The sequence below is a fragment of the Ostrea edulis genome, chromosome 2 (assembly GCF_947568905.1).
Source record: "Ostrea edulis chromosome 2, xbOstEdul1.1, whole genome shotgun sequence".
Classification (NCBI taxonomy): Eukaryota; Metazoa; Mollusca; class Bivalvia; order Ostreida; family Ostreidae; genus Ostrea; species Ostrea edulis.
This window is the reverse complement of record NC_079165.1, coordinates 29860931-29886344: the sequence shown is the minus strand read 5'-3', so window position 1 is coordinate 29886344 and position 25414 is coordinate 29860931. Positions and strand designations below refer to the sequence as shown.

The following is a 25414-nucleotide window of genomic DNA, read 5'->3' as shown; positions in this document are numbered from 1 at the left end:
CTTCCTGATATAGTTTTTCTTGCAAATGTGGAGGTGTAGAGAAGAATATTTTTGAAAATTGGTCAAGTTTTGCCCCACCACTAAGGCCCAAGGGATGCAGAAGTCCTGAAATTTACAATTCATGTTCTCCTTGTCCAAAAGATGTGAAAAGAATTGGACGGGCAGTTATTAAGAAGTTAAAAATGTTCATTATCAATGCACAACTGACCAATAGCAATAGGTCCCCCGAGTGACTCAAGTGACCTGAAAAAATACACATGTATTCAACCAAAGGGGGTTGGATGGGACCCCTGTAACCCCCCTCCTCTATCAGATCTGACTGCTATATAAATCTGTACCATTCCACAGCACTAAATCCTGATAGAGGACTTGTTCATCTTGCAAAGTTTTAGAAATCGAAATGAATCAACGCAATAAAAACAAAAAGTCCAATTCAAAGATTTATAATTTAATATTCCAGTACAGGAATACATAAGTTGCATGACAATATGATGTAACCATTGCTACCATCTAGAGCAATCAATCCACTTCATCACGGACATGAAGTCGTGTAAAATTTAAAAATCTACACAGTGGTCGGGACATTTTTGTATGTGCATGAAGATAAGATGTTGCTGACATTTTAACAAAAGACACTGTGACACATATTTTGTTGAATGTACACTTCGTTAAACCAAGTATTTTCGTGGTTTGTATAAAAAAAAAAAAAAAAAAAAAAAAACCCATTAAAATTGCACATTTGTGGCGACTTGGTGTTGTGGTTAACGAATTGTTATTTTGTAACTCATTTTCTCTCATACAGTGCATTGAAGAGTTAAAATGTGAATGTCTGTACCACTATCACAACCAGAATGTGTCCCCCACAAAAATCAAATCACAACATTATATCAAAATAACATTTTTCTGTTCCATAACAATATTCTTTTTAAATGGACAAATCTTTTTTTTATTTTTGATTATGCAATTATATTGACTTTTAAGAAGAGTTGGACCAATATCGGTGGCCAAATAAATTTCCAAAAGTTACAGCAATAACTATTTGTTTAACACAGTTTTAAAATACACTATTTTTTGCTATATAAATTTCAGATTTGTAGTTTACCATAGGTTCAATGCCCTGACAAAAGGTCACAAGTTGACTGCCTAGAAAGATGGTGGTATAAATTTGGACCTCTGACCCGCCCCCGTCGGAGGCTTGCTACCAAACCATGACATTTTCCACTCGAGTGTTTCTCTGATGAGTTTCTGTTCTTCAGCACTGAACTTCAGTAGCACTGAAACAGCTCTTATTAGCTGTATTGCCTACAAAAAAGCAAAACATAAAAGTGTCTTTGAAGTCACTGACTAATATTAGTTAAAATGCATGTATAATATGAATGTCTGATTTGCATACTTTTGTTACACCTCAAATGTTTCATAACTTTGTATAATTCTACAAACAGAAGTAAAGTTCACCAAATCATTCATTTCTGGAAAAGCAATTTCTTTTTCTTACCTCTGCCTCTCGACTCAGCATAAACTTCATCACAACATGCCTCAGATATTGGAAATTGACGTCTTTTTCCAAAGAGTTCATATTTGCAGCACTATTTAGAATATTGCCCCTCCCCTCTATACTGTCTTGTAAACTTTTAATTCCATCCTGATATTGCTTTGAACGTTGAACACTACTAAAGTCATGCAGAACTGCAGGCGAGTTGGGAGACAAGTTAGTTTCTCCTGATTGAACCAAAGTTGTGTAATTTGGTGATGGCGGGGTCCTGCCCCGTGCACCACCATTGTGAACACCGTCCGAGTGCTGTTGTGGATATTGCGAAGCCTGATTTGTAACACTGACCTGCTCTCGTAGAGGTGACTGTGACCGTATGTTCATGGGTTGATCGTTCGGTAGAGCCTGCACTTTAAGTTCTCTCTGTAATGTCTTTTTCAGATCACTAAGTCTCTGTTCTTGTTTTTTCAGTGCTTTATTTTTATCCGCCACTTGGTCTTGTAGATCTGTCACCTGTTGTTCTAGCTCTGTTATCTGACTGCTGTGAGTGGAATGTTGATCCTGAAGAGTCTGGTATTCATTAAGTTTCGTTACATACTCGCTAATTTCACTTTGTGATTTACTGATTTCCTCCTTAAGCTGTTCTATCTTATCATCTCTCTCCCTGATATCACTCTGTAGTTGTTGAACCTCGGATTCCAAATCTTTCTTCACTTTCATTAGCTCCTGTGAAAGCTCTGCATTACGGAGACACAGTTCATCTTTCTCTGTAAAAATCATGCATTGATTCTAAAACTAATATCTAAGGTGATTCGAATAATTTGACATTTTCAGAATATGCAAGATCAATAGCTGAACAAAGCAGAAAAACTAAGATTCACAGGTACCTTGAGAAGCTTTGAATTAAAATTTTACCTTTACTACACGAGGAAAACTCTCCTTCCCTGTCCTTGGTTAATTTCTTGGCATCCGATATTTCGGCTGTCATGGATAATATCATTGCCTCTTGATTTTTAGCCTACAAAACATCACAAGTGTTAATACTAGTTGTAACAATGGTCTATTTGACCTTAACTATCCATTTGTATGAACTGTTCACAGAAATATTTGCATTATATAATTCTGATTGCAAATTGCCCGAGAAGAAACCACATTGCTTTACATTTATTCAAGCTACATGTATTAATGATGTCATTAACACGAAAGTCTTCCATATCTTTTGTAGTATTGCAAAATAATAAAATTTTCAACCATTTTGCTTTCTGAAAGTATAATACTCATGTGTTGTTCAAATTCAAATATTTCATCAATTATACATGTAACAAATTTTTTTTTAAGAATGTTAGAAAATGCATGTGGAGACCATTTCTCAGTTGAAAAACTGTACAAAAATAGATACAGTTTACTCCACTTACATTGAAATAAAGTTATTTTGTTTAATATATGACTTATTTTGACAATAAAAATAATTCCCTAACATTTTGTTGCCTTCTTTACATAAAAATGCCATTAAAATCCTACATGTTACCTACAAATTTCATTTTCATCCAAACCTTGACAACTAACTATCCATTGTTTAATTTAAAATTGAGAGTACAAAAAAAAAAAAAAAAAAAAAAAATTGAGTACAAAAGACAATGTGAAGTGTGTCTCAGATACTGAGAGATACAGCTAGCCATGCATGCTACCTTTTCTCCATGTCATTGGTTCTCTAGGTCATCTGAACGCCTTATGAGTTAGTACATGTATCTGATAATTTAAATGCTTTAAGCTTTAATTAGATTTGTTCACAAATCAAGCTTATGCAAAGGCTTGTTTATACTCTTGTTTTGATTGCATGGTTTATCACTCTATAAATATATTGGATATATAATCAGGGTTTACATTGAATATATTGGCCAAATTCATGTGGAGGCCATAAACAGCAGAAGAATCTAAAATAAAACTACACAATGTGAAGTTTGTAACAGTAATTGCTAAAAGAAGCACAAACTTAAACGGCCGTTCTTCAGGTGGAAGGAATACTTGCTTTTTCTCTCACATTTGTGTATAGCTTTGACAAATTCCATCATTTTCCTGAAATTCTTTAAACTACATGTTATGATGTACTGTGTTAAATCAGTCAAAATAAAGATCACCTGTAAAAGACAGGTACATATACCTTTTCCTGAGATTCCTCATGCATCTTTTGCTCTAAATCCAACTGTTCTTTCAAGGCCCTTATTTCACTTGTTAGAGATAAAACTTCATTCTGTAAAAAAAATACAGTTGGTGTATTATGACAAAGGAGAAAATTGGGTATTTTAACTTTAGTATATATAATCATTGTTAAGTGAAACTGAATACAGTAAAACTCTGATATAGCGAATTTCTGGGGACCCTCTATAAAAATTCGCTATAAGCGTAATTCGCTATACGTTTATAGCGAATTCATAATTCAAATATAATGAATTCGTTATAAAACTGATTTGTTCTACATGTATCAGTTCTCTAAGAAAGCAGCAATCGATATACTTGCGTTTGTATTGTCTTTAAAAGAAATGAAGCCTATATATTTTCGAGAAGAAATATTTTTATACAAGAAATATACACGTTGATTTATATATGATAATTCATCTTGATGGATTATTAAGTCATGCAAGAACATGTCGAGAGAGAAATGTCAAAAAAAAATTGCGCAATACATACATGTACAGTCTATTGCAATTGCCATTTACTTGTTGCTTTACACCAATAAAGGAGTGTACGATAAAATAAATGCAATCAAACTTCAAATTTAATTAATGACAATATATTTCCTAAACGTATGTGGAAGTATTGTTTTGCGTTAACAACCTTTTTTGAAAAAATACAAACTTAAATTTTGTAATAAGTGTGGATCCTTTATGTCAATGGAAAATGATTGTTAAAAATCACAAAGAGTTTAAAATGAAAACAATAAATTCGTTATAAAAGGTGATTTTTACGTTCATTTTTAATTCAAGGGGAATAGGAATTTACTTCGTTATATCCGTAAATTCGCTATATCAGTGTTCGTTATAGACACAGATTTTTATCTAGAATATGTAAAGAATTTGCCGGGGAAATCGTTTTCACTTCGCTATAGCCGTAATTTTGCTATATCCGTGTTCGCTATATTCGAGTTTTACTGTACCATGTAGCAAGTTTTTTCTGCAGGTCTAAAATTTGGCGATTTGCTGGCTCAGAGGTATGCTAATAATGTTAGTGGAATTTTTGGCGGACAAGGAAGAGTCATCTCTCTTGAAAATACTGAAGTCGCGATTGGGTGCATACGTGTATTTGGCCAGTGAAATTTTGGCGGAAAGCTATCTAACCGCTAAAATAAGCCAAATATATCATCCCACGGAAAAAGCAATACAGTATTATGTACAAGTCTATATTGACATAATTATATCTATAATATTTTGATACATCTTTTTCACTCTAGAGACAATGTATGCTGACATTGTTTTTGGTAACAATCAAAATTCTTAGCTTCATAAAAAGACTAAATTTTCTTTAATTTCATCCAATAGAGCATGTCACACGTTCTCTAATATTTACAATTATATGGAATACAAATCGCAGAAAGTGATACAATTTCTTATTTTCCCTAAAATTTAGTTAAAAATGCAAATTTTGTGAAAGATTTTCTTAAAGTTATTACATACAGTACAGTTTATGCACTGAAGTGTAAGAGACCATAGTCTTTAGTTTATACACTGAAGTGTAATAGACGGTAGTCATTAGTTTATATACTGAAGTGTAAGAGACAGTAGTCATTAGTTTATATACTGAAGTGTAAGAGACCATATTCATTAGTTTATACACTGAAGTGTAAGAGACGGTAGTCATTAGTTTATATACTGAAGTGTAAGAGACGGTAGTCATTAGTTTATACACTGAAGTGTAAGAGACGGTAGTCATTAGTGTATACACTGAAGTGTAATAGACGGTAGTCATTAGTTTATATACTAAAGTGTAAGAGACAGTAGTCATTAGTTTATATACTGAAGTGTAAGAGACGATAGTCATTAGTGTATACACTGAAGTGTAATAGATGATAGTCATTAGTTTATACACTGAAGTGTAAGAGACGGTAGTCATTACTTTATACACTGAAGTGTAAGAGACGGTAGTCATTAGTTTATATACTGAAATGTAATAGACGGTAGTCATTAGTTTTTATACTGAAGTGTAATAGACAGTAGTCATTAGTTTATATACTGAAGTGTAAGAGACGGTAGTCATTAGTTTTTATACTGAAGTGTAAGAGACGGTAGTCATTAGTTTATACACTGAAGTGTAAGAGACAGTAGTCATTAGTTTATATACTGAAGTGTAAGAGACGGTAGTCATTAGTGTATATACTGAAGTGTAATAGATGGTAGTCATTAGTTTATACACTGAAGTGTAAGAGACGGTAGTCATTAGTTTATACACTGAAGTGTAAGAGACGGTAGTCATTAGTTTATACACTGAAGTGTAAGAGACACTGAGATTGATGATGTCATTATTATGTTTACATGTAATGATATAGACAGGCATCATTACCATGTGTTACACATTGAGATACCTATAAGAGACATTATCACTGAAATAAGAGAAGATGTTACCATATGTTTGTTTTTCTCCTCCTCTACCTCCTCCACTCTCTTCTCTAGGTGCAGCAATTTATCCATGTAGTCCTGCTGCTGGCTTTCAAACTGGGACTGCCACAGGAAGAATCGAATTAATGTCACTGATATGATTCGACAAAACAAAATTTTGAAGGAGATGAAATTTTAAAGCAAGAAATGAATGCTGAAGATTTAGCATATCTATGAACTGGCTTACAATTTTGATGACTGAATTATTTTTTTCGTGCTCTTTTGCCTCCTCAAGACTCAGAATCTGAGATTCCAAAGAATCAATTTTGGCCCGTAAATTGTTTTCGACATCAATCTTCTCAAATTTAACTTTCTGTAGCTGGTTCTCAGTCTCTGCTCTCTGTGAAAAACAGAGTAACATTCAAGAGACAATTTTCAGAAATTCAACAAGATGTGCTTGTGAAACACAAATGCCCCGATAATGGCCAATTCCAAAGATGGCCAAGGTCACAAGGACAAATATCTTGGTACCAATAAAAAGATCTTGTCACAAAAAATGCTCATGTGCAATAAGAAAGTTCTAATATTTACCATTTAGAAGTTATGACCAATGTCAATTTTTATAAGTAAGTCAAAAGGTTTAGTACCTACGGAAAGGTCTTGTCACAAGGAATACTCATGTGAAATATCAAAGCTCTAGCACTCACTGTTCAAAAGTTATTAGCAAGGTTAAAGTTTCAGACAGAATAACAGAATGACAAACAGGACAAAAACAATATGCCCCCCGATCTTCGATCTTGAGGGGCATAATAAAAAGAAGAAAATGTTTATATTTTCAGCTATGCACATATCTATCAATGTAAGTTATGAATTTTTGGAAAACTCGTATTTAATAAGCTCAAGATACAAACCTCCTTTTCATATATTTGGTCCTTTTTGTTGGCCAGCTGCCAGTTTTCCTCTGCTCTCTTCTCAGCATCCTCTAGCTTACTTTGAAGTTGTTGGACCTTAAATTATCATATGGTTGTTAAATGCAATTCTTTATGATACAATACGAAAATATTTATCATTGAAGAGAAAATATCTTCCAGATATAATTCTCCCAAAATAATTCAACATTATTCATAACTACTTTTCTCAGAAAGTTTGGTACTCATTTCTGAATACAGTCTAGAAACTGAACTAAATTTATTTTCAATGTTAATCTCTGGCCATGTTCTTCAAGAGTGTGCTGCTGTTTTGCAGTGAATGATTTCCTAAACTGTGTCATATTGTTCTCCCGTACTGTCTCGATCAGTTCCCGGCTCTGTATTTACATGTATCTGTGTTTAGTTATTCCCCGGACTGTCTTGGTAAGTTCCCGGCTCTGTGTTTACATGTATCTGTGTTTAGTTATTCCCCGTACTGTCTTGGTAAGTTCCCGGCTCTGTATTTACATGTATCTGTGTTTAGTTATTCCCCGTACTGTCTTGGTAAATTCCCGGTTCTGTGTTTACCTTAGTTCCCGGCTCTATATTTATCTGTGTTTTGTTTTTCTCTCTGACTATCTTGGTTAGTTCCCGGCTCTATATTTATCTGTGTTTGTTATTCTCCCGGACTGTCTCCGTTAGTTCCTTACTCTGTATTTATCTGTGTTTTGTTTTTCTCCCGGACTATCTTGGTTAGTTCCCGGCTCTGTATTTATCTGTGTTTGTTTTTCTCCCCGACGTCTCAGTTCCCGGCTCTATATTTATCTGTGTTTGTTATTCTCCAGGACTATCTTGGTTAGTTCCCGGCTCTATATTTATCTGTGTTTGTTATTCTCCCGGACTATCTTGGTTAGTTCCCGGCTCTGTATTTACCTGTGTTTTGTTATTCTCCCGGACTGTCTCCGTTAGTTTCTGGCTTTGTGCCAGCTCCTCACTGTCCTCGACAATCTTCTGATTGAGGTGAGAAATCTGCTCCTCCAGGTGAGAGATCCTGTCACTCCACGTGGACTTGATTTCTGTCAGCTGCTGACGACTTTCCTCCAGCTTCTTTTCCAGTGTTTTCCTCTGAAAGATCACATGACAAACATCCGTAACACACACAGCATTAGTCATACCTGGTATCATATTCACAAAGTCTAAATCTATTTCAACATCAAATGACTTAGGTTCATGGTAAACAAACTGAACAGCATGCAATTTTCTCCCCTCATGTAATGAACATTGTGATCAGAATTGTTTACATGAGCGTATGGAATATTGGCAATACCTTGACTGAGTAAGCTTTTTTTATTATCTATCTCCACTATTTGCACACAGTTCTGCGATGTGTGATGAGAACGACCTTGATCGCAATAAGACAAGAAACATTGTAAACAGATTGCACTGACCATGCACAAAGTGGTAAAATATCAATAACCAATCCTCAGTTATAATCAGATACATTTACACTGATCTATTGCAATAATAGCATCTACACTGCATTTTGTCATATAAAATGTACGTTGATGAGAAATAGTTAAATATTGCATAGTTAAATTTGATCAGATTTGGATATTGGGGTCCTTCAGTATAAGTGTTAAGCCTCCTTTCTGATGCTGACCTCATCCAGAGCACTTGAAAATAATTTGAGAAGTATTTTTCTTTTTCTGAATTGCCTCTATATTATGTCATCTGTCCAAAATACCATTCCACATTGTACATATTATTGGTTGTTGTTCAATATTTCCTGACTATCATCGATTATGAAAAAAGTGTAATCGATCATCAAAATTGGTACCTCACATGGCCAAAAATCACGAGTATTAACATCTTGTGTACAGTGTTTTTAAAATTCTGTTTTCATTCTCAATGTTCTTTAATTTTAGTGTGTGGTACTGGATTCCTGAATAATGGAAACACGACTAGGCAAAGTATTTTTCTAAAACAAACTGATATTTCTGTTTTTTTCCTTTACCTCATTTTCTACTGCCCTGGTTCTGTCGTCTCCCTCCAGATTCTGGTCCTGGAACCTTTGTTCTAACATCTGGATCCTCTCCTGTAACTTTTCTATGTGATCATCCTTCTCTTCTAACAGTTTAGTTGTCTAAAACACAGAGCACTGAGATACAACATGTACTTCAAGTGTGCATAGAAATAAAACAACGAAACCTTGACATGTTATTATAATTAAACTATGTGTGTGAATGTATGTATGAATGTTATTATCAGATACTAAAATTTGCAAATATAAAGAAAAAGAAAAAAAAAACCCAGATCACTTGCACCAAATTTGATCGTGACCTTCATGAGTGACCTTGATTTTATGTGTCATTTAAACAGACACTTGATGGTACATCATTCTTTGGTGTAACTACCTTGTTCTTGTGGAGGTCAAAATTTCTCGTCATCCCTTGGTGCTGGTTTTCCAATTCTGTTTTACTTTCTTCCAAGAAAGAAATTTGTGATGTTTTCTGTCAAAAAAATTAATTTCACAGTACTTGTTCTCTGAAAAAGATTGCTTTTTACATAATAGGGGGAAATGAAAATGCCTAGAATAAGAAGATCATCATCCTTTCTACAAAATTATACAATAAAACAAACAATATACATTAGAAAGAACAGACCTAAGAAATAAAGCCCTCTGTGGTGTAAATATCATATTTGCTGTATATGATAAACATTTGTCAGTGGAAACTCTGCCAGTTTGTTTATATTTGTTTCCAGGGATTCTGTATGGTAACTCTGCTATCTGAGTTGTCAGTATGTTTATATTTGTTTGTAGGGATGTTTACCTCTGCTATGTGAACTGTCAGTTTGTTTATATTTGTTTGTAGGGATGTTTACCTCTGCTATGTGAACTGTCAGTTTGTTTATATTTGTTTGTAGGGATGTTTACCTCTGCTATCTGAGTTGTCAGTTTGTTTATATTTGTTTGTAGGGATGTTTACCTCTGCTATCTGAACTGTCAGTTTGTTTATATTTGTTTGTAGGGATGTTTACCTCTGCTATCTGAGTTGTCAGTTTGTTTATATTTGTTTGTAGGGATGTTTACCTCTGCTATCTGAGTTGTCAGTTTGTTTATATTTGTTTGTAGGGATGTTTACCTCTGCTATGTGAACTGTCAGTTTGTTTATATTTGTTTGTAGGGATGTTTACCTCTGCTATGTGAACTGTCAGTTTGTTTATATTTGTTTGTAGGGATGTTTACCTCTGCTATGTGAACTGTCAGTTTGTTTATATTTGTTTGTAGGGATGTTTACCTCTGCTATGTGAGCTGTCAGTTTGTTTATATTTGTTTGTAGGGATGTTTACTTCTGCTATCTGAACTGTCAGTTTGTTTATATTTGTTTGTAAGGATGTTTACCTCTGCTATCTGAACTGTCAGTTTGTTTATATTTGTTTGTAGGGATGTTTACCTCTGCTATGTGAACTGTCAGTTTGTTTATATTTGTTTGTAGGGATGTTTACCTCTGCTATCTGAGTTGTCAGTTTGTTTATATTTGTTTGTAGGGATGTTTACCTCTGCTATCTGAGTTGTCAGTTTGTTTATATTTGTTTGTAGGGATGTTTACCTCTGCTATGTGAACTGTCAGTTTGTTTATATTTGTTTGTAGGGATGTTTACCTCTGCTATCTGAACTGTCAGTTTGTTTATATTTGTTTGTAGGGATGTTTACCTCTGCTATGTGAACTGTCAGTTTGTTTATATTTGTTTGTAGGGATGTTTACCTCTGCTATCTGAACTGTCAGTTTGTTTATATTTGTTTGTAGGGATGTTTACCTCTGCTATCTGAACTGTCAGTTTGTTTATATTTGTTTGTAGGGATGTTTACCTCTGCTATGTGAGCTGTCAGTTGGTCTATCTTTGTTTCTAAGGACTCTTTCTGGGTTGACAGACTCCCCACTAGCTGAGTGTGAGAGGAGTTCTCTTCTGTTAACATTTCACTGAAATACCAGAAACTCTCTACTATAAATAATCTCTACCAAGTTCACTGGATTTTACGACAGCAATTTCAATATTAATTTTCTAAGAAAACATGTCAATAAGTAAAACAGTACTCAAAGTACTGAAACAGTCAGTGTAAGTTTATTGATTCATGTACACTAAATTAAAGAGTTGGGAAAATGTAAACCAACTTATATTTGTGATGACCCTATACACGCAATTTACCAATGATGAACAACTTTCCACGACCAACATTATCTTCAACTCAAAAAAGACATTAAAGAACTTGTATGCGGTGAAAAATGTTTGCAGTGATGAGGTTATTGCGAACCTCATGAAAATTTCTCACACGTAAATAAAAGCTGGTTCACAGTATTTCTTGTTTTAATTTAAAACGTCATCTAAATAGGATCAAGCCTCAATGCTGACCATGTTTGTTGTAGTTCCTCTAGTTTTGTCTGAGCTGTCTTCAGTTCTTGTGCAGATTTTTCACTAGATGTCTCCAAAGTCAGTAATTGGGATGATTTCTCCGCGAGTTCTGCCTTTACTTTAGTCAACTCTTCTTGGGTGTTCAGTAGCTGAAATAGATTAATAACACATAATCTAATATACGTTTTAAACTTGAAGGAGGGTACCGTACATATTTGCGTTTTGTTTCAGGTCTTGTGATCGATTCCTCACCTTGGAAAACTTATCAAAATGTACCATATTATGGAAAATATTTATATGCTGCTAATTTTTACAAGATTCATAAATATGCAAAAAAAAAAAAAAAAAAAAGAAAGAAAACTAAATGCATAGAAATTAAATACATGAAATATCACTGTATTAAAATGTACACATTTGTGGTAAATATTGCACATTCCCTCAGTTAACCAATCTCAAATACCATTTGTCAATACATCAGACTGTTTTACACACAGGTTTTGAATCCTAGGACTTATCTTTCATTGAAAAATAAATTTGAGCACTTCCACTATGACATGATGTATGGCATAATATTCTGACAATCCAGTCATTAGGAGACAGGGTGTACATGGAGTACCTTTCTATACATGGAGTACCTTTCTATACATGGAGTACCTATATACACACATGGAGTACCTTTCTATACATGGAGTACCTTTCTATACATTGAGTACCTGTATACACATGGAGTATCTACATGTATATATACATGGATTACCTATATATACATGGAGTAACTATATCTACATGGAGTACCTATATCTACATGGAGTACCTATATATACATGAACTACCTATATACACATGGAGTATCTGTATATACATGAACTACCTGTATATACATGGAGTACCTTTCTATACATGGAGTACTTGTATATACATGAACTACCTTTATATACATGAACTACCTTTATACACATGGAGTACCTGTATATACATGGAGTATCTTAATATACATGGAGTACCTTTCTATACATGGAGTACCTATATACACACATGGAGTACCTTTCTATACATGGAGTACCTTTCTATACATTGAGTACCTGTATACACATGGAGTATCTAAATGTATATATACATGGATTACCTATATATACATGGAGTAACTATATCTACATGGAGTACCTATATCTACATGGAGTACCTATATATACATGAACTACCTATATACACATGGAGTACCTACATGTATATATACATGGATTACCTATATATACATGGAGTAACTATATCTACATGGAGTACCTATATCTACATGGAGTACCTATATATACATGAACTACCTATATACACATGGAGTACCTGTATATACATGAACTACCTTTCTATACATGAACTACCTTTATACACATGGAGTACCTGTATACACATGGAGTATCTATATATACATAGAGTACCTGTATACACCTTGAGTACCTGTATACACATGGAGTACCTGTATACACATGGAGTATCTATATACACATGGAGTACCTGTATACACATGGAGTACCTATATATACATGGAATACCTATATATACAGGGAGTGTCTGTACTTTATACATACCAGGTGCTTGACTTTAGCCATTTCCTGAGCTGTAAGTCCTTGTAATTCATCACTCTCTTCCTCTCGTTTGAACTGCTCAGTTTTCTCTCCTTCTAATTGTTTAACTCTGTCAATCAAGGTCTGTTTCTCCTAAAAAATTCATCAAGAGAGATATTTAGAGACGAATGTACTTTATGCTTTAGACCAAGTACACAGATTCAACAGTAGTTTCCCTCTATGCATTGCAATCATCTACAATTAGAAACCTTGAATTAAAAACCCTTTTCCTTTAACACATTATAAAGGTAAATCTATCTATAAATAACTGCAAAACATAACTGAATCCATAAACAAAATTTAAACCATTGTACTCACAGGAATGAATTCATTCAACAAGAAAACACAGATAAAAAGTTACTTCGTCTTTCTTCTGCAGAGCAAGCGTGAATCCTTCTGACAGCTTGGCTCGACTAATCTGGTACTGCTCATTCTGTTCCTGAATCTTCTTGTCCATGGCTAAAAATAAAATAAAATATCTGCATAGTATGTTTTCTACAATCAATCTAACAATTTCAAATTTTTGTGTACTCTCTATCATTGCATGTGCTTTTATCTCCAAACTATTTTATGAGTGATTTGCTTATTTTTATTTTGGCTGCATCAACTGCCTTCCCTTGAATTGTTGGGTTGCAAAATGGAATCATACAGTAATTTAATTCAGAGCTTCTATACTTTCAAATTCACAAAATGTTCGAAATTTTATCTCAAAACACTTTAATTTTTTAAGTAAAGGATTACTGTAATCAATGCTTGTGTACATGTTTCTATAATAGGCTCCTGCCTTCTTACCCTCCTGCTGCCTCTCCAGACTGGCTTCTAATTTATCTATTGCTTTGTTTTTCTCCTTGATGATGGCTGCATATTCTGTGTAACAGGAAACAATGATAGATTAAGACATGACTAGCTCTATAACAAGAGGATCAGACTGTAATCCTATAACAACAGGATCAGAATGAAGTCCTATAACAAGAGGATCAGATTGTAGTCTTTTAACAACAGGATCAGAATGTAGTCTTATAACAACAGGATCAGATTGTAGTCCTATAACAACAGGATCAGACTGTAGTCCTATAACAACAGGATCAGAATGTAGTCTTATAATAACAGGATTGGACTGTAGTCCTATAACAAGAGGATCAGACTGTAGCCCTATAACAACAGGATCAGACTGTAGTCCTATAACAACAGGATCAGATTGTAGTCCTACAACAACAGGTTCAGACTGTAGCCCTATAACAACAGGATCAGACTGTAGTTCTATAACAAGAGGATCTGACTGTAGTCCAAAAACAACAGGATCAGACTGTAGTCCTATAACAACAGGATCAGAATGTAGCCCTATAACAAGAGGATCAGACTGTAGTCCTATAACAACAGGATCTGACTGTAGTCCTATAACAACAGGATCAGACTGTAGTCCTATAACAACAGGATCAGAATGTAGTCCTATAACAACAGGATCAGACTGTAGTCCTTTAACAACAGTATCAGACTGTAGCCCTATAGTAAAAGACTCAGTTAAGACATGACTGTAGTCCTACATTAACAAAATCACTTTAAAAAAACCATGATTGCAGCCCTACATTAAAAAGATCATTATCGATAAGACATGATTCCAGTCCTTCCTTAACACATGCCAGGAAAAAGTCACATCAGCCCCAATTTCCTCTACATGAATATTCTCATTATTACTACAAGTACGTATCAACTCCAAGAGAAGATTTACACGTACACCACTACCCTTTATACAGCTGTAGTGTTTCTAAATCTCAAGTTATAAAGATGGCACTGTAAGAGGTTCTTTTTAAATCTCTCCCCCAAACAACGCAAATTACAAACTCACCACTTCCCCTAACAACGCAAATTACAAACTCACCACTCCCCCTAACAACGCAAATTACGAACTCACCACTGATTTTACTCTCCATCTTCTTGCATTGGTCTGTTCTTTTGACCAGTAAGTTCATTACCTCCTCCTTAGTCCCCACCGTTTCAACATTCTGAAATCCATCAAACATATGGTATTTAAAGAAACATGGTCACAGTTTTTAACAACAGGTCAATGGTCCACAATGCTCACCTGAGTGATGTTAATTATACATAGATGTGACTCATACAGTACCCGCAATGTTATTCTCGACATTCCTATCGTGTTCTATCATGCGTGTATCCTATCGTAACGTGCGTGTATCCTATCGTATCGTGCGTGTATCCTATCGCATCGTGTTTTGTGTTTATCAGGTTTTCTGTTTTCTATCGTGTTTTGCGTTTATCAGGTCTATCGTGTATCGTGTTTTGTGTGTATCAGGTTTTCCGTTTATCGTGAAAATCGTTTATCGTGTAGCTTTGGAAACTATCGGGATTGTATATCAAATCTAATGAAAAAGTACGATACTTTTCGAAAGCTGTATTCGTTTCGTTAAAGAAGCTATTTTTAGGAATCGAGAAAAGACAGTGTATTTGGTGAAGATAAAGCGATTTTAAGGCAGAAAAGAGCTATTTGTCTGTCCAGAGAGGGTGAAAATTTATCACAATTTCATTCTAAGTAATATGAAAAGTAGGCAGTGGTTTGCCGAGCAAACCGGGAACCGTAAATCTGAAAGCTCCTTCGTGTACAGTTCATAAACATTTGCTTGTCTAGAAACAATTATTTGTAATTAACACTAACAGAGAAATAGGAAGTTCCGATTTGAAAGGAAAAAATTAGTAAATTACGTTGTTTATTATATATATTTATATAATTGAATAAAGGCTCATTTTCTTCCGATTTTTTTCCCACCTGTGTTCTATTTATATACCCACCATTGAACTTGTGCGCATCTGTGTATCACCTGTGTTTTGACTGCAAACATTCTCAGGGACATTGTATTTGACACATTTAGAAGATTAAGTTTTAAAAGGGTGCAAGGGTGTTGCATCTCCCAAACGTCTGCCCAACTGGGCACGACTCGGCTGTCATCGTTGTTGTTTTTTTTACTTGTACACTTGTACTTGTACCTATAATCGTATGAGTAGATACTGGAAATTAACACCAGGTTTGATGATTATTTGTATTTTTTTTTTACCATACTAAACACAATCTTTTTAAGCGTTTCAATATTGTGAATTTAAAAAAGCCGTGTTTTATTTTTTTTTTCCATAGTTTATTCATATATATATAGAAATATCTAACGTATGAAGATTTGGGGTATTGCAGTGGATGTTTTTTTAAAGCGGTCATGATAAAAATAATTGTAATTGTTGAATGACCAGTGAACTTAGAGCTTGATGCAAAATAGCCCCCTCCTCGCTACACACAAAATATTCCTTGGTTTATTTCACATTCAAGATAATAGACATTAGAATTAGAGAGCTACTGAAGCATGATATCACTACATTATATTACATTTAATTAATTCACTGTATAATTTATATATTAAACATTAGGTGACAATTATAATTTTAGAATCATTGGCTGGGAAAATTCAAATAGATATCAAATAATGAATTAAATACCGTATACAGTTTAGTTTTCTGATTTTAGCTGTGATGGCGTAAAAAATTTAAATAAAAATATATTTTTTTAAAGTACGACCGTGTATTAAAGAAATTTTACGTTTTAAGTGTATAATGAATAATGAAATCCTTCAGTTTTATTACCAACATAATGTAATTATATTGTCGGTATCAAAATTTCGTTCTGTCTAAATTGATTCTACATTTACAACATTTCTATCAGGTTTTCTGTTTATCGTGAAGATCGTTTATCGTGTTTTGCGTTTATCAGGTCTATCGTGAAGATCGTTTATCAGGTTTTGCGTTTATCAGGTTTATCGTGTATCCTATCATATTGTGCGTGTATCCTATCCTATCGTGCGTGTATCCTATCCTATCGTGCGTGTATCCTATCCTATCGTGCGTGTATCGTGTTCTATCGTTTATCATGTCAAGAATAACGTTGCGGGTACTGTAAGACTGGAACACTATACCAATTTAACAATAACCCAAGCCCTACGAACTCCAACAACCTTATAATTCAAGTTTTAAGATACCTGCATATTATTTTCACAACTACTAGAACCATTGTGTTTCTACTGACAGACTGTAAGAGGTTTTTACAGGTGATCTACGAGTCTCTGTTGTGGACCAATTCTACCCCAACATGTCAGAATTTTCTACCCCAACATGTCAGAATTTTTCCTAGTTTGAATCTATAAACATTCACAGATTTAAAAAAAAAATATTGCAAAAACTGTAGAAGCTCTGAATCACAGCAACAGTTGTACTAAAGAAAAGACCTTTTAACATTGTAGCTCTTCCAAACAATATCAGAGAATATCAAAACTTGGGGAGGGCTTATATTGTATCTTATCCTGCTGATGAAAATTATACACTCCAAGGATTTTCAAAGGTAAAAAGTGGTATTGGAGCTGATACAATTTATTTACTGAAAGACATTGACACTATTTGAAAATTTTCAATATTAAAAATCACTTCCAGTCAGCATGTAGAGTGGTTAAGAAACCCCGACACACCATTTTTAGGAGCGTGTGTGTTAACATATTGAAATACAAAACCAATAACAGCCACCATTCATGTACTTCAAAATTCCAGATTTGAGAGTTACATTTGATTACAAAATTTCATAATCAATAATCATAAACAAGAAGAGTATTTTTTCAATTTTCGATTATAATTGATAATCATCCCATCACCAATTTCTGTGATCATCTCGGACAGAAAATTTAATTATGAAGAAATAACCAGATAAATATTACCCTAAAGTCATTGTTTATCAAAATTCACAAAGTAATGCGAAGGTCAACATATAAAAATAAGAGAATTTTATTTATTTCTTCCTCATAAGTTTTTGGCTAGGACAGACACGTCATCAATAGAATACATAACCCTACCAGACAAGTTAATAAATTGTATATCAATTTGATGTAATTCATTCATTTCTATAACAACAATCAATTTCAATTTTGATTTATGGATTGACTGTATCAAACACAATTATTAACATGCTTGTTTGACCTTATTACCTCCTCTTGCTTTATGGGAGACTGAAGTGGTGTGTCTATTGACTCCTCTCCCCCAGAGGTCTGAAGAGGACTGCTGCCTGTGAGAAACATATGTAGGTGTAGTCTTCCATATAATCTACTGCTAAAAAATCTACAACTATAATCTAATAATCACCGATACTTATGATGACGAAAAATCTGTACATAACCCATATGAATTAAATAGTAATGTGTCTTGTGATGGTATTCCCACACTAAATTCCGATGAAAGAATGAAAAACGAGTACCTTTCCTGAGTGTTGAAGCATTCCCACTATTAAACTTTTCAGCATCAGGGACATTTCCCCCTTGCTCTTCTATTTTTTTCTTCAGTTTTGCAAACATTTTCTACAAAAAATATAAGAATGGGTAGATGTTTTGCCATAATAGAAAAAAAAACCCAAGCCACATATTTTACACATTTTTATTTATCAAACTTTCAAGAATGATACCTTGTATAAAGACCTCAATTGATCCCTACGTGTTTTAAAGTTAAATTTGAAAGGTCAAGGTCACAGGATGGAAATTAGAAAAGCCTGTGTTTTCTTCAAACCAAGAATAATTGACCCAATGAAAATAAGTCATTATACAGTACCTGAATACATCTCAAAATAATCAGAGAAATTTTCTACTGAATTAGAGATGAAGCCAGCAAGAGAGATCTTTAATGCAACTAGAGATGTCTTTAATTTCATTTACTGAATCAATGCTCTCTCTGCATTGTTGCTAGTAGAGAGCATTCACTTTAAATTAGAGCTCTCTTAATTGAATTAAAGCCATTTTTGTTCAATTTAAAGAGAGCAATAACTTAATTATAGACACACATAAGCATATCTGAAGCTCTCTCTTTGCATTCATCAGAAACTCTTAAATACAATGTATATTATGTACAAAACATATGATCAAAAATATAAAATTTTAATTTCTGTGATGAAATATTGATAAAAAAACAACATAATAAGATGAAACTACAGACTTCAGAGCAATGTTGTTATGTATAAGATATTTGGGGGGGGGGGAAACCAAATTTGACCGCATACTTTTGCTTTTGGTCTTGTGTTTTTAAATAATAATACATGAACAGGAATGAACACAATCAATCCAGAAAGATCCATCTGAATATTAACAACATACAAGCGATTAATTCAATTAGGCAAAGAGTGAGATCTTGCACATTTAGGGATGAGATTTGGAGTAAGATCTTTATCGCATTACAACAATGCAGATTCTGACAAATACATGCATGTTCTGTTGTTTTGAAACCAAAAAAAAAAATGCTCTTCCTTTCCAAGTGTAAAACAAGAATAACCCATTTAATTTCAATCGAAAATTAATTAAAATATTTCTGCAGACTGTTAAATTCTGCTCAAACTAATTACTTTGATAACATTTATTAATTAGTTTCATAATTTACACATTTTTAATTTTTTGACAAGTGCCTAATCATTTGAAAATATTAAGTATTTCATTTTATTATTGCTTTTAAAAGGATAGTTCATTGCATCAATCATTTCCAATCTAATTAATATCAGACATCTTAGATTTGCACGTTATACTCTGCACTAGAATTAAATGCATTAATGAAATCATTTCACTAGAGCACCAGAAACGGTACATAATCTGCCACACCCATCACAAGCTTATCTAAGGTGTTTTTATTATGGAGTATGTTTTCTATAGACATTAATTGCGAACACTGCAAAAATGCCATGAGATGTAGAACTTTCCTTAAGGTAGGAACATCATCAATGGTGAGACCAAATGACTTATCACACTCACTTCAACAAATGCCATGAATTGTTAAATATACTTGATGCTAATTATGACAATCGTATAAGCAGTGGATGACAAGCTTCTTACTATTGAATTTGAAGATACGCTGAGACAGTCTTTTCGTTTCAAAGAAAATTTAGGAAAGCTGATAATTCACTACCTGTGTGAAATTGGGGGATAGGTTAAAAAACATGAGGCTCATGTGCAAAGCTTGAGATAGCAAATCTATGCAACAATAGGGACTTATCACATACATATTATGGAAGGCTAAACCCTCTCATGGTCTGAAGGGTGAATTGAGCTCTTCCTATAGGTAACACGTATATACATGTTTAAAAGGAAAATATAGAAAAATAATGTAAAATTAAACCATATTTTAAAACAGGTGTTTTGGTGTCTTTATTGAAAATAATGGCAAATCCCATGCGACGCTGAATAAATGTGACACACGCTCAACATGATGCGAATTGTTTCTATAAAATTGACAACATAGTCAAGAAATTGCTTATCAAAGTTGCTGCGTAAGAGGGAAGCAGTGTGAAATCCAATACACATTGTGAGTGTTTTTGTTTTGATTAGTATCAGACATTTTAGCACTTTTTCTTCTTTTCACGTGAAACATGAAGAGATGTACTCCTTGGGTGTTTTCCTCAGTTGTACAGGATGTACTTACTCTCGTTAGAGAGTGATAATCGCGTTTAAGTGAGAATATCTTGCTATAGGGGAAGTGGTCCCAACCTGTTAAAGTTATACCACAGGGGAACAAGGGATGACACGAAAATAGGATACCGGTTGTAAACAAATCTCAAAATCACCTTAGTTCCAAGAAACAGATCGAATCTTCCTATCCAAAGGATGTTAAACATCTCGTAATACAAGTCCAACGTAGTCCGATCCTTACATATTTAATTTAATGAGTTTTATAAACGAAAATAATTCAAGCTATCTGCATTGTCGTCGATCACGCACAGGAAAAGATAACTCCTGCAATGAAAGTAACATAGTCCAATCCTTTTATGTTGGATTTAATGAGTTTTATAGACTGGAGTGTTATACAATGCATTTAAAATCAGGCTGAAATAAAATATTACCTTACAAAGAAAAAAAATCCCGTTTTAAAAACCGTTATTTGCGTAAAAAAAATTCTAGGTTTTTCGTTCTAAATATAAACACTCCCGAGAGTTTCCGACAGCTGAAAGTTAGTTTCATTGCGGGAGTTATCTTTTCCTGTGCGTGATCGACGACAACGCAGACAGCTTGAATTATTTTCGTTTATAAAACTCATTAAATTAAATATGAAAGGATCGGACTACGTTGGACTTGTATTACGAGATGTTTAACACCGTTTGTATAAGAAGATTCGATCTGTTTCTTGGAACTAAGGTGATTTTGAGCATTGTTTACAACCGGTATCCTATTTTCGTGTCATCCCTTGTTAGATATTTATATATAGATTGAGAACAAAATGGATACGTGGTTATACTATTATAGAGAAGAAATATATTTCACAAGTCCATCAGCTGTCCATATACAGTACAAATACAATATAACCCAATGTAAAAATAGAAAATCAGGAAGATTAGTGAGGGAACCAAGACACAGATTATGGAGTATTCTATGGCGTTACATACAATGATACACTGTGTCTCAGTCTAACAGGTTGGGAACACTTCCCCTATAGCAAGATATTCTCGCTAAAACGCAATTATCCCTCTTTAGCGAGAAATAAACATTACCATAAACAGGTGTTTTGGCGTCTTTATTGAAAATAATGGCAAATCCCGTGCAACGCTGAATAAGTGCGACACACACTCAACATGAAGCGAATTGTCTCTATGAAATTGACAACATAGTCAAAAAATTTCATATCAAAGTTGCTGCATAAGAGAGAAGCAGTCTGAAATCCAATACACATCGTGAGTGTTTTTGTTTTGATTAATATATTTGCAGAAGCATCACACATTTTAGCACTTTTTCTTCTTTTCACGTGAAACACGAAGAGATGTATTCCACGGGTGTTTTTCTCTGTTGTACGGGATATATTTACTCTCGCTAGAGAGGGATAATCGCGTTTTAGCGAGAATATCTCGCTATAGGGGAAGTGTTCCCAACCTGTCTAATAAGTAAATTGACAGATTTTATGCAATAACCTTTTATATCTACCCTGACTTCGCTAACCATCCATTCTGGTAGCCATACCTTGCTTGGGCTTCTGGGTCAGTTGAATAAATTCAATAACCATAACTTATATGCAATACATATTTTGTTATGTAACACAATTTCTCCATTTCAGACTCTAAAATGAGCCGATATGAGGCCAGCTTGGCAAACGGAAGTCAAAGTGTCATTCAGATCGAGACAAATATCGAACCCGATGTAATTAAGGGGGCCGTCCACTTGTAATCAAAGCACAGCATACTCATGGGAGTTGAACTTTTTTCATCAAATTCATAAACTTTTTCAACTCCTCTAATGAGCAATAAACTCGTCCAAATTAGTGATATAGACACTCATGTGAATATATCTTTTCCTGTTAAACAAACATTTCTGTTTTTATAGAGTGCTCATCATTTGAAATAGCTCTAGCTTTCTTTTAAATTTTAGGTTTTGAACATAGGTTTATATTGCTTCGAGAAGGTTTTCTGGGACATATGATACGTTTCAAAAAAAAAAAAAGAAAAAAAAGAGGGTGTGAAGAAGCCCACACTGCATGGTCAAAGATTCATGCGCGCAGTGTGTGATGGCCTAGGAAAGTTGAACAAAACCGTTCCCGTGAATTCGTTCGCCCCAGGATTTCTTTGAGAGTATAATCATGGCATATATCCCCTAATCTTAGTCAAACCAGCCATCCCGGCGTCCAATAAATGCCTAATGGATTTACGTTTAGCAGTATATTCATGGTCAATTTTACAATTTTTCATCCAGTCTTTCAAATTTCAAACAGATTTTACATATGTACATGCATATGCAAACATGGCAGATCAATAAATTTAACTTCTACATAACAATTACCAACAAAATTCTTGTGGAAACAAACGAAACCATCACGGACTTTCAGGTCGCCATACGATTGTTATAGACTCTGATATCAAACCAACATAGGAAAGGCAACAGAGGAGAAAGACTTGAATGGCCAAAAAAGGCGAACACGGAAAATGTTGAACAAAAACTAGAATTCCTAAGTGATGATATTATCAACATCGAATCATCATGTGAAGAACACACGTGAAACAGACTTAAAGGAGAAACTGATAAAAACATGAACAAAGACATATCGAAACTCACTTCAACAAAGCATAATTTACCATGGATTGTGGACAGTCCACATGGGAAAAAACCCAAATGTGTAAAGAAACGAAGACAAGCATAAAATTAAGGAAACAGTTCAGTCCCACTTTAACTATGTTCACGGAATTCTTGAAAAATTCACTAAGAAATTACTTCACATAAGAAACTTTTGGAAGTATGTGGAAGCCTAGAGAAAGGGTCACATCGATGTAGCAGAACTAAGACATGCAGGAGAACAGTGAGATCAAAGCAGAACCGATCCTGTGTTTACTAGGGAGGATCCGGACAAAGGGATACTACCGCTGATGGAATAAGTTGATTGATTGCATATTGGTTGACGTCCCTCTCGAGAATTTTTCACTCAAATGGAGACGTCACCATTGCCGGTGATTAAGGGCTGCAAAATTTAGGCCTACGCTCGGCGCTTACGGCTTTTGAGCAGGGAGGGATCTTTATCGTGCCACATCTGTTGTGACACAAGGCCTCTCTTTCGAAGAACCGCCCAATTTAGTCGCCTATTACAACAAGCAAGGGGTAGTGAGGACCTACTCTAAACTGGATTCCCACGGAAACTGATGGGATAGATACATGTATAATTGACATTGATATCAACATAGGAGGGACTGTCGGGTAATCAAAGATCCTAAACGAACAGAAAGCTTGCGGATCAGACAACATCCCCAACCATATATTAAAGAAATCTTTGCAGACGAGGCAGCACCAGCAAATTACCAATATTTATATACTTTCCATCAATACAGGATCACTACCATCTAGATTAGAGGAATACGAATATACCAAGCACCACCCTGAACAACATTTGAACTTCACCGCGACACGGATTCCTGCGAAAGTCAACTCTTCATCACAATGCATGACCTCAGGCGATCCTTTGACCAGCAACAGACCTGATCATGTTGGTCTATTAGTTAAGCACTCGACGCACAGGGGCTAAGCCCGTTTTGAGCCCGAACCCTGTGATACCATAGATACAGAACCTTTCTATATTTATGGTATCACAGAGTTCGGGCTCAAAACGGGCTTAGCCCCTGTGATTCGACGCAGTACCCCATAGGAAACTTCTTTACAAACTCACCTACAGCTGGTGACGTCTCAATATGAGTGAACAATTCTCGACAGGATGTAGAACAAACAATCAATCAATCGAGTGTAGACAACTTAATTTTTTTTTTTTTTTTTTTTTTTACATATCTGCATGTTTTAAAACGCTACTTTAGGTTGTTCATCAAAATATGTTGCACCATTATGAAGAGAGCCCTCTCCCGAAAACACCGGAATTAAAAAAAAAAAACATCGGAGAGGACTACATTATCAGCTGCAATAATGTAGCCCTCTCCGATGTTTGTTTTTTTTATTCTGATATTCAGCTCAACATGGCGCACATTATGAATCAAAATTGGAATATATCGAAATTGTTAAAAACGGTAGAATAGATCCTCACAAATCGTAAGTTGCAGGTTGTAAAATCATATATGGACTAAGCAACATAGAATATAATTTTAGTAACGTAAAGAACGCCAGCAAATGTTTAGAATGATCGAAAATGTTGCGGTAGTGAATCACTTCCACATTTATACCATTACGGAGATATAGGTCTCACGGCGGGTGTGACCGGTCGACAGGGGATGCTTACTCCTCCTAGGCATCTAATCCCACCTCTGGTATATCCAAGGGTCCGTGTTTGCCCAACTCTCTATTTTGTATTGCTTATAGGAGTTATGAGATATGATCACTGTCACCTTTCATAATAGCCCCTAAAAAAAATATCGGAGAGGGCTACATTATTGCAACTAGCCTAGTTAGGATGATGCAAGTTGAAGATCTTTATGAAATAGGATACACCCACCCCACCCCCCCAATGCATTAAAAAAAAATTACGCGCTTTTCTTACATGCATAACTTACTTGATTTCTTTCGCTTACTTATGCTTAATACCGTAACTTATTCCATGAAAATGACTTAGAAACATTGTAAATTATGAGCGTGGACATGCGCTGGCATTGATCAGTACTGCGCTATCAACACCATCATGGCGAACATCCATATGATGAAAATATGTCGGCGCCCCTTAATCAGGTCAGATAATTGTGTATATGCTTAATTCTGAAAAAAAACCCACCAAGATGTGTTTGTGAAACACAAATGCCCCCGATAATGGCCAATTCCGAAGATGGCCAACGTCACAAGGACAAATATCTTGGTATCAGTAGAAAGATCTTGTCACAAGAAATGCTCATATACAATATGAAAGCTCTAATATGTACCA

General features: G+C 34.6%; 1 protein-coding gene across 3 annotated transcripts; it reads right to left on the bottom strand.

The window, feature by feature from the left end:
* Positions 1-432: 432 nt before the first annotated feature.
* On the bottom strand, positions 433-22179 carry LOC125680614 (golgin subfamily A member 1-like). Of its 3 annotated transcripts, none has more exons than XM_048920300.2 (19): positions 21990-22179; positions 18315-18414; positions 18049-18125; positions 14934-15024; positions 13814-13888; positions 13383-13480; positions 12986-13114; positions 11400-11548; positions 10858-10969; positions 9401-9496; positions 9001-9129; positions 7920-8111; positions 6990-7085; positions 6326-6478; positions 6106-6201; positions 3651-3740; positions 2405-2507; positions 1496-2256; positions 433-1302 (listed from the first exon to the last, which is right to left on the bottom strand). In XM_048920300.2, exons 2-19 carry the CDS (start codon positions 18409-18411, stop codon positions 1144-1146), a joined length of 2703 nt encoding a protein of 900 aa, XP_048776257.2. In that variant the 5' UTR covers positions 18412-18414; positions 21990-22179; the 3' UTR covers positions 433-1143. The 3 variants fall into 3 exon arrangements, with proteins under 3 accessions (XP_048776257.2, XP_048776256.2, XP_048776258.2); XM_048920299.2 differs by having other exon boundaries at positions 22003-22179; XM_048920301.2 differs by having other exon boundaries at positions 22039-22179.
* Between the last annotated feature and the right edge of the window lie 3235 nt (positions 22180-25414).